Below are 10603 nucleotides of genomic sequence, written 5' to 3' on the forward strand. Positions count from 1 at the left end.
GTATCAGTCACTGCAAGATCAACACTTCAAAAATCCTTCATTTAGTCACTTTTTTTTGTAACTAAAAAATGTGTGGAAAAATGCTTGAAATTCAAAAAAACTTAGTTGTTTCCACAATTTCCAATAAAATAAGACTATGCATGGTATAGGCACAAAATTCCCTGCAAATATTGTGTCATTTTAATAAAATTGTGTATTTGGAGGGGAAACAATAGCTACAACTTAAATATTTGGTCATTTTTGCAATTTATTCATATTTTCTGTATTTTCCTGTGGGCCAAATTGGTTGATCTAAAGGGCCGGATTTGGATCCAGGGCCTTGAGTTTGACACAAGTGCCTTTTATTTTAAGCAGGTGTACAAAAAATCTAAAATACCCACTTGTCTACTACTTAATAAACACAATAAGGTGATTAGAATGTGGTAGGCCTACCTTTGTTGGCGTTGAAATGCTGTGAACATTCCTACATTATAATAATACAGCCTAAATGAAAACATGAGGGTATTTTTTTAATTTAATGTACTTACAGTTCATATACAAAACAACACATTGCATATTTACTGTTAATTTCACATTGCTTGTCTTTAATTTAGACATTTATATTTTATTCTCAATATATATATATATATATATATATATATATATATAAATAAAACAGCACACAGCACATGAAGCAAATGATCAGTCTCAACCCACAGGCTATCAGCCCTGCCTCAGTACTGTCCACATTTTTTTCTATAACAAATAGAGAAAACACTGATTAACAAAAGTTAATAGTGATGCACTATTAAAAAAAAAATAAAACACATTCAGATTTTCTACAATGGGGAGAGTGTTGGAAACTTAAGTGTCAGTTTAATGACGCTTCTAAAAACAGACTGTTTAGGGGCCTTCATGCATATGCATGAGTAGGTGTGTCTGTAGACGCTGGTTTCACACAACAGCTGATCACTTGTGATTTTCTTTTGCTATCCACACACTCTTGTTATTGTTTTTAGCAAAAAAAAAACTGCACATCACAGTAAAACACGTGGCTATTTAAGAGGCCATTGTGATTGAGAGTCAGAGAAAAACTGCTCCACAGTGTATGTTTATCACAGCAGCAGCTGTTTTAAACACTCACCAGAGTTTTTATATCGCTTTCTTCTCATTGTCTCCACTGTTTAATAGAGGAATAGTCCATTTAAGGTGATAATCCACTGTTTTGTCCAAACGCTCTGTCGCATTGGGTCACAAACACGTCAGCTCATGTCAAAGGCGATACGATGTGATAACGGCTACTAAAAATGGAACTACTCTCTGGGCGCTACTCCGCGCTGCCCACTGCTCCTCGGGGAGGGGTTAAATGCAGAGAACACATTTAGTGTATGTAGCTTTACATATATGACAATAAAGTATAATATATATTCTATATTAAACTGCAGTGTTTGTTTCAGCTGAAACAAACACTGCACTACCTTATAAGGTAGGAGGAGCCAGAATTGTCAGGAGGAGGAGTTTCAGCCATGTGACAGCACAACGCAAGAAAAATCCAATTGTCCCGTTTGGAGCTGACTTTTTATAAAACGTGGAACAACAAGGGAGGAAAGAAACAGAACTTTTTCAACTTGAACTTAGAATGTGATTTTTTCATAATGCTGCCCCTTTAAGACACTGCATGCACTGCATCGTGAGGACACTTAGATCTCAACTTTCAAACCCAAACCAACAAGACAAGCAATCTATGCTGAAACCTACCTTTACACTGTGTTTCATTTAACTCAGGCCAGGTTTGTCAGCTCTGAACTTCTGCACAACTAAATATGAATATAGCTGTTGGATTTCTTAACTTAATAACTTAATTCATGACATTGCTTCTCCAAGAATCCTCCTTACCTGTTCACAAACGAGGAGATCCTACGACCTCTGTGCCAGGATTCAGAGGAAGAGGCTCTAATGGTCCACACCTGTCCTTTGATGAGCAGAAGCTCTCCCTAATCTGTCCTATAGAGGGCAGTGTTCTCACCCTGACTAACAGCACCTCACATATATCAGGAAGCAGATGAGAATGATCCATGGGCTGTGTCCTAATATTTTCTCCTATCTCCTTTCCTATCCACTGTTCCTTCACCCCCGGAAGTGTTTAGGTGACGGCCATGATAAAGAGTGTTTGAGTTCTCTTTAAGCTGAGGAAAAAAGGCTCAATGCTTCCTTTATAACCTCCTTCAGCCTAGGAAACAGTGATCCATCCTTTACCAAAGGAGACGAAATAATGCCGACCCTCAATTCCTTTCATAGTCTAGAATAGTGAGACATCTCACGAAATATTATGAAATAGAACTGCCACTTGATGCTCTTTTCTCCTTCAATTTGCCAAAAAGAAAAACTATTTTTTTTGATTATTCAAAATAATTTTATGTCCACTTAAAATGTTGCTTTCTGACTGATGGCCACTTTAAATTTGGTTTTTGCAATAAAACAATTCATCAAAAAGGAAGAAATTAGAAATGTAATTTATTTTCATTACAAATGAAAATGCAAATATTTTCTTTTGAAAATCTGTCATCTTCTTTGGTTACATTACTGTTCTAAAAATCTGGTCAACCTATCATCATGGTGAATGTAAATGGGCCAGTCATTCGTACCCAGAGCTACTGGAACTTCTAAAGATCATTAGACCTTGTGCTACAGAAACATACGTGTGATAAGCAGCTCTGCAGCCTTTTGTCAGTAGAATGAATTCAGGTCATTATGGTCTGGAGCTCAGATTACTGACAAACTGCTGCTGTGACATTTACCATCGCTGAGAAAATAGATGACGGCCTTTGAGGAAGTCAGACAAAAATGTAAAAAAGAGAAGCTCATGCTTCAAATGTAGCACAAAAGTGTCTGTGTTGGAGGAGCTGCTAAAGGAGCTTTATTATCATGATGAGTGAGCTCTAAAGAGGATGTTTCTCTTATCTACAGCAGCACCTGGAGGAGGCTCAACATGTTTCAGAACACACGTTATAATGTCATAATGTGGCGTTACACTAGAGTTTCAAAGCTCAGGAACAAATTAAAGAAATAAATCAAATACATCAAGAACCATAATGGAACATTATCACACAAGTGTAAAATAATAAATAATCATAATAATAATATGAAATGTGTGCCGATGGTGAATTGATAGATTTGGATTATTTTTTTATTGAGACATATGGAACCCAGGTTAACAGTGTTTATCAAACAGTAATAAAAAAAAGAAATAAATAAATGTGAAAAGAGTGCTGGGGCCTCCCCTGTGTCGAGCTGTGTGGGTGTGTGTGGGGGCGCGGCCGGTGGCTCCTGTCCTGGCGGATCCGCGTCGGGGGTGGTTGCGGTGCCGGGCCCCGTGGGTGCCGTGTCTGGGCTGGGGTGTCCCGGGGGTAGTCCTGCCGTCTGCCCAGGGACTGGCCACGGTTCAGTGAGGCTCCGCTCCGCCTTGGGCAGGGTGGGGCTGGTGGTTGGGGCCCGCTGTAATCCGGGCTGTGCTGGCGTCAGGGTTGTCTCGTGTCGGAGCGTGGGTGATTGGGGGTGGCCTCCGTGGTGGGGGGGCTCTGCTGGCAGTGTTGGTGTGGTGTTGTGGTGCCTGGCTGGGGGGGCTTGGGTTCGCCTCCCTATCGATCTGTGGCTGGCGCGGTGGCCCTGCTTGGGCGGTTGGTGGCATCCTCTTTCATCGGTGGGGCCGGGGCCGCCCCCCTGTGGAAGGTGCTATGTTGTGGTGTTGTGCGGGCCTGTGCTGGCCCTGGTATGGGCTCTGGCCTCTCTCCTGCTTGGCCACCACCTGCTTTGGCAGGGCGTGCCGCTCTGGGGCGGCAGGAGTCGCCTCCTGGACTGCTGGGGGATGTGGCTGGTGCCTGGCTTCACCCGTGGGGGTGTCCCGCCGTGCTCTGTATGGCTGACATGGTTCGGGGGGGTGCCGCGGGGGGGTCTCTGGTTGTGCTGCTCGGCGCGTTCCTGAGGCCCGCAGTGCCGCTTGTCCGTCTGCGCCATCTACCATCTCTGGTGGCCCGCCATGCGGATGGGCCGGGCTCAAACCAGTCAGGCCTCCTACAGGGACACTTCATGTCACTCACTCCCAGTTGGTCTGGCTCACCCACTTGTTGCACCACACTCACATACCCAACCCTTTGGGGGCTGGATGGTGGGGCTGGGGGTGGAGGAGGCCGCCACCTGTGCTACAAAGCAGTGGCACTGGGGCGGCACTCTCACCTCTGGCAGCCCTACTAATCCTTCCAATTTTAATTACACCTCAACACACCACCCCCCGGAGGGTGGGACCACCACTTCCACCCTTCGGAACTATCGCACCACATATACACAGAGGTTGGATGGGGAGCACCGCGGTTGCTTTCAGCTGCCTGGTAGGTCTGTACTGCTATCTGGGGACCAGTGGATGGGTCTGGGTCGCCCTTGGTTCGAGGCTGCTGTTCTGCACCAGGTGGGTGCCGTTGGAGTGCCTCCCTCCTGCAATGGGGCCGCCAGTCGCTGTACTTTAGCCATCACTAAGGCGCATCGCGCTGGCGGTGTCAAAAAAAAAAAGGTGACCTGGAGCGCTCTGGGGGGCTGGGTTGGTGCGCCCGGGGGATGGCGGTGTGGCGTGCAGCGTCCCCTCGTTGCGCAGGGCAGCCGGGGGTGTGGTCGTTGTCCTTGGGCGGGCTGTTCACAGTGCTGCTTCTGTTCCGGGTCATTCTGGCCTGGGGTCTGGTCCCTGCTGGATCTGGGCTTGCCGGCGGTAGCCCGCCGGCTGCCCATTCAGCGCGGCGATGGCCGTCTGCTGGGCATGGGTCTTGGCCCCCGCTGCTGGGGTCTCGGGCGGGGTGCCCTCTGGGCCCTCCCCTTGGGGGATAGGGTGCGGGGGTGGGGGTGGGGATGGTGGGGTGAATGTCGGTGGGGGACCTTGGGGTTGGTGGTTGGGGTCGGTGGCGGGGTGCGCTAGTTCCTCGCCTCCTTGGTGCTCTCTCGGGTGTGTATGTGGGGTCAGTGGCTGCATCTCAGCTTGGGGGGCGTCTGGAGGGCTGCTTGGCTGTGTGGGAGTTGTCTGGGCTCCGTGGCCCCCGCTCTTTCTGCTAGCCAGGCTGCATCATCGGGTCCGAGACAGCGCTTGGGTTTCCAGTGGCGGTTTTTTGCCCATACATCTGTCTATGATGCACTGGCATGTCTTGGACTGTGGGATAAAACTCGTACTGGGCTTAACTTTAGACACGTTGATCCCAAATAACTGTTTCAGGTATTACCACTCACTCCTTCCCTCTGTCCACAGCCACCACCATTATAGCTAAGCCTCACGCCTACAACTTCACATCTCACTCTCACTTTACAATAATCAACTCTTCCCCACCCTTCCATTTTTCTACCTTGAATCTCTCCTCCCTGCTCCCTTCCCCCTCAACCTTCCCCCCACCCCCCACTCAGGTGAAACACTGCCCTCCCTTTTAATATTCTCCCTTTAAAGAAGTGTTTCTTAACCTTCCTTAGGGAGGGCTGGTGATGGTCACAATTCTGAAATAAAATAAATAAATTTATTTAATTGCAATAACAAAACACGCATTGCTGTCTAAAAAAGATTGCACTTCTTGTAGTGTTGACCTTTGACAGCATGTGCAGACAAAGTAAAAAAAAAAAAACATTTAAAATGGAAAACTTTACTTCTCGTGTAAAATATTGTTGTGTGGTTAATTAATTACAAAGTCTCTAATTAATTAGATAAATATTTTTAATCGAGTCCAATCACTAGTAAAAATGTTTTCATATACAACTGGTAAAACATCTACTGAACCAGTTGTTCCCAATAATAGATAGCTTTATTACTGTTCTAGAATATGTAATTGCAAGTTTTATGTTATTTATGGGATTTAAAGAAAGTTGTAAACACTATTTTGTTGTTTAAGTTCATGTATTGTTTTCATTGATTTATAAACCAAAATCCCTTTAAACTGGAAAAACGTTGATTTTCATGTAAAATATTTTTATGCGGTTAATTTAGATTAACTACAAATTCTCAAAATAATTAAATAATTTTTTTTAATTGAGTCCCCCAATTATAATTTTTTAATCTTTATAATCCAATAGATGTGAGATTTTGGACCATTACATTTGTCTTGTATGAAAGTGTATATGAAGTTCTTATTGTGATACTTTTGTGACATGGTTCCACAGAAAGCTTTAATTTTTTAGTAAAACTTTCATCCTGAATGAAGGCGAGTTGGTGACAGGGTTAGTTTCTCTTCATTAGATTCATTTGTACACATGCATTAAAAATAAACAGGATTATATCCAGACTTCTCTCTGTACAAGGATTATTAATAATAATCATAATAACCACAATGACTTCTACTCAGGATACTTCAACGAGTATCTATTAAACATTCTGATATCAGCAGGTAAAAAAACTATAACCAGACACTGGCTGCATTCTGAAAAAAGAGAGAACATAGTTAATGACATTTATGTCATGAAAAAAATCACATTCTCCTTCCGATTATAAAAAGAAAGGTTTACCCAGCTGTGAATGGTCAAAATTAGACGTAAGATATTTTTGATAAAAATTGGAAAAGGATTTGCTGCAGAATTGAGTGCACACTCCTCGATTATGGTTGTAAATAGTTATTAAAGTAAAATACTCAAAAATGAAAAGAACAAGGGAAAGGGGTATATTGAGAGAAAAAGTGTCAGAGATGTTTTATTTTAATCTGGTTCTTTTCTGTGTGTAAACATGAATTTTAATGTGTAAAAATGCACTTCAACCATTCATAATTAAAAAATAATGAACAAAAAAAAACTAATGAGCTAATGATAACCACAATTATAGATGAAAACACCCTGCTGTTATAAGTGTATTTGCAAACACAAAGGACAGAAACACATTTAGTTTTGTGTGTGTGTGATAATCAAAAAATTCTTGAAAACTCATTTAAAAAGCAAACAAAGCTTGAATCCTGCGTTCTTCTTTCAGCTGTAAAGATCAAATGGTTAAACATGAAATCACAAGCTGCTAAATGCACAGAGATGAACAACAGGGGATCAAAAAAAGACGGAATCATCTGAAACACAAACACAAAGTGTTTCTAACTAACCCATGTTAGCATCAGACGAGCCTGGCTTCATTATCTGAAATGTAACTATACATTTCATGCAGTTTCTAAACCAGGGGTAAAAAAAGGCATAGATCAGTGGGTTGAGAAAGGAATTCATGTAAAACAAACACATGACGAAGGCGGCGGCTGAAGCGCTGACCACAGCGTCGCCGCTTTCCAGCGTAAAACAAAAATACGGACACACACATATGAGAAACACAAGCACGACCACGCCCAGCGCCTTCGCCGCTTTCATCTCAGACTTCTTTGCCGCGACCCTCCTCACCGACCCCTGACCTTTTGCGCCCTTAACCTGCGACCTCATGGCGCGCGCCTGCGACACGGCCACCACAAAGATCCTCACGTACAGGACAACAATGACAGTGACGGGCGCAATAAACGAGCACACCACATCTGCGATACCACCAAAAAAGTCGATGATGACCACACACTCTCCCACGCAGGTGTTGTACAGGCCGGGTTGTCGGATGTTGTTCTTCAGGAGCATGCAGTGGAAGAACGCACAGATTGTCCAGCACAGGAACACACACACCCGGACCCTGTACTGGGTCACCTTAATGGGATAGTGCAGGGGGTAGCAGATAGCTACGTAGCGGTCCACGGATATCAGAACCATGGTTCCTATTGAGGCGGAGGTGAAGATGTGATCTAAGATAAAGTAAACCCCACACATGAGGTCACCGAAGAACCAGCAGCCATCAATGAGGATGATCTGGAAGACCAAGAGGAAGCCCACTAAGAAGTCTGATACAGCCAGGGAGAGGAGGAGGGAGTTGGTGGGAGAGTGAAGCTTCCTACGAAAGCCAGAAAAATCACACACTCGTTAGTAACAACAGCAGTAATAATTAGTAAAAAGAGCAGTAATTATCATTAGTAACAGCAATAATCATTAAAATCACCAGTAATCATAAGAAACAACAACAGTAATCATTAGAAACAACAGTAATCATTAGAATCAAAGGGAGTCGTTAGAAAAAACAAGTAATCATTAGAAACAACAGCAACAAAGACTTTTCATGAGGAATAACTTTGTGAATACTTGAAGTGTGAGATAGAGATGATGATCATGAGGTTCATGACCATAGTGAGCAGAGAGATGGAGGACAGGATGACGTAGATGAGCATGGACACAGCTGGAGCTCTGCTGTTCTTCCTGCAGGAGGAGTTGAGGTGAGGGAAGCAGAGTTCAGACTCCTCCACGTCCATCGTTGCAGTCTTGGCTGAGCTTTGCACCAGCGTTCGTCTGCTCTGACTCATTATTATAACTCCTGTTGCTCCTCCCATGTTGAAAAGTGCACGTATGACACGGTGACCTCCACCCACTGGGCCGGGTCAACACACAGGTAAACTTTCTAGATCAAGGATTGGATGATCTGATCTTCATGTGGGATTGGTCAGAATAAATTAACATCAGGGCATTTACTCTTACATTACGTCTCTGTTTACAGGGGTTCCCAAACAATTGAAGAATGAGAAACTCTCAGCGGCCCCCACATCCTGACAAATATATATTTTTTAAAAAATGGTCATAAAAAAAGTGTAACTTTTTTTGAAAAAAAAAAAGAATTTTCTTTTTCAAATCTTGCAAAATTGACATAACATTTAGAGCAATAATAAAGCTATTTATTAATAAAGTGTAATTCATTTTTTTTTATTTTTCACGCTGAAGGTTAAGCAAGCCCCCCCCCCCACTCAGGCTCACTCATTCACACCCACCAACAAGGCTTAACAGGATGCCCATATGCCTGACTATACCCTTATTTCAGAACACAATTGAAAATGTTTCCATTTTCATGCCATACTATAGTCTCACTTCAGAAAAAAAAATTAAATTTTTCCATTTTTATGCCTTAGTATAGCCTATTCCCACAGTCAATGGAGGCAGAAACAAGGCCGCAGGTGGGGGGCGCCCATGGCCCCCAGAAAAGGGGGGCTACCAGGCAGCAGGAATAGTGAGGGAACCTGGGTAGACACAGCAGCAGGGGGCCGAACACGGCGCAGAGGCAGAGCGGGCACCATCAACCTGTCCAGGTCCTGATGAGCTGGCTTGAACCGATCCACCGTGACACATAACCTTCGACAATCCAAGTCAATAAAGGAAGTTCTTTGGCCCCACCTCCACATCTCGAAAGGGCCTGTCATAAGGAGGCTGGAACGGGGAACGATGACCATCATGTCGGAGGACTACAAAACTCATCTGGGACCGGGGCAAACAATGGTGCATGGGGACAAGCACCAACACCTCCTTGGCAGCCGGGTGATTGGCCATCCCAGAACATGGAGTTGTAGCAGCCAGCAGAAATACCCCAGGACCCTCAACCACTGACTATAGACCAGCTCCGCAGCACATTACTGGGCATCTCTGTTGGAGGTCAGGCTCAGATGGTGTGTCAAAAAGGCGAGATTCAGGTCAAAATGAGTGACCGGGCAACCTCCTCCATCGTAGTTGACGACAAAGGCACCGCCTCTGGCCACCTTGTGGTCCTGTGATGTGTATATCCACTGGAGGGAGGCAAAGGTCCAGATGGTTAAACAGCCTCTCCAGCACCAGAAAAGGTCCCAGTGGAGTCTTAATGTGCTGATGGTCTTTGGCCCGATGACAAGAGCTGAGCTGTTCTATGAGTTATATGAGTGAGATGTCTCACTATGGGATGCAACCTCTGTCTGCATTTCTCAAAAGCATTTATTTCAATCTGCCAATCCTGATTGGCCGGTGAAGCGCATCATCCGCTAGGGAGCCACCCACCTCCTACAAAAGGAGGACACAGACAGACATGCACCATTCAAAATGAGCACCTCTTCTCCTTGTTCGAACAAAAAGGGTATTCTGGTGAGACATCTCACTCATTTAACTCATAGAACCGGGGTTTTATACAAAACCTAAAGTGTTATTTTATAATATTTTGTGAGATGTCTCACTATTTGTTACGGAAACTCCCGTAGTGCAGACATGCTTATCAAGCGGTAACAGCCCCCAGGGCAGAAGTCTGATCACATCAGGACAGTAAAACCTTCCGTGCCACGTACAGAGCGGAAACGTTCAGCATGTAAAAGCGGACAAACGTGAGGGGCGAGGTCCAACTCACTGCTGTACAGATGTCCTGAACAGGCACTGCACTGAACAAAGCCCAGGATGTGGCAAGACCCCATATCGAGTGTGCACATTGACCCATAGGTGGCTGCAGACCCTGACACAAGTTATCCAAAGCAATAGTCTCCACCACCCAGTGTGACAGGCATTGCTTGGTAACAGGCTTCCCCTTGCGGGGATTGGCCCAGGAGACGAACAGCTGATCGCACCTCCTGAGGCTCTTTGTCATATCCATTTAAGTGCGAATCACAAAAACTGGACATAACACATTTGGCCGCTGCTCACCCTGTGAGGCAGAAAAGGCCGAAAGGTCAATGGGAAAAAACAAGCCCACAATCTTTGGCAAGAAGCCCAGGTGATGATCCTTGCATCAGCCAGGAAAAGTTGAGCACACGACGGATGATCCGAGAGCGCT

The 10603-nt window shown here is 44.6% G+C and overlaps 1 protein-coding gene across 1 annotated transcript; it reads right to left on the reverse strand.

Moving 5' to 3' along the window:
• Positions 1 to 7071: 7071 nt before the first annotated feature.
• LOC114455714 (trace amine-associated receptor 13c-like) lies at positions 7072 to 8303 on the reverse strand. The gene is made up of 2 exons (XM_028437094.1): positions 8137 to 8303; positions 7072 to 7891 (listed from the first exon to the last, which is right to left on the reverse strand). The coding sequence occupies exons 1-2, from the start codon at positions 8301 to 8303 to the stop codon at positions 7072 to 7074; spliced, it is 987 nt and encodes a 328-aa protein (XP_028292895.1).
• Positions 8304 to 10603: the final 2300 nt, after the last annotated feature.

The sequence above is a fragment of the Gouania willdenowi genome, chromosome 21 (assembly GCF_900634775.1).
Source record: "Gouania willdenowi chromosome 21, fGouWil2.1, whole genome shotgun sequence".
Classification (NCBI taxonomy): domain Eukaryota; kingdom Metazoa; phylum Chordata; class Actinopteri; order Blenniiformes; family Gobiesocidae; genus Gouania; species Gouania willdenowi.

What these genes read in the sequence shown, in the direction of transcription:
- LOC114455714 (XM_028437094.1), bottom strand. Translation starts at nt 8,303, where the DNA reads ATGGACGTGGAGGAGTCTGAACTCTGCTTCCCTCACCTCAACTCCTCC. An exon ending in ATCTCTATCTCACACTTCAA is followed by an intron (nt 7,892 to 8,136) that starts GTATTCACAAAG and finishes TGGCTTTCGTAG; the next exon opens with GAAGCTTCACTCTCCCACCA.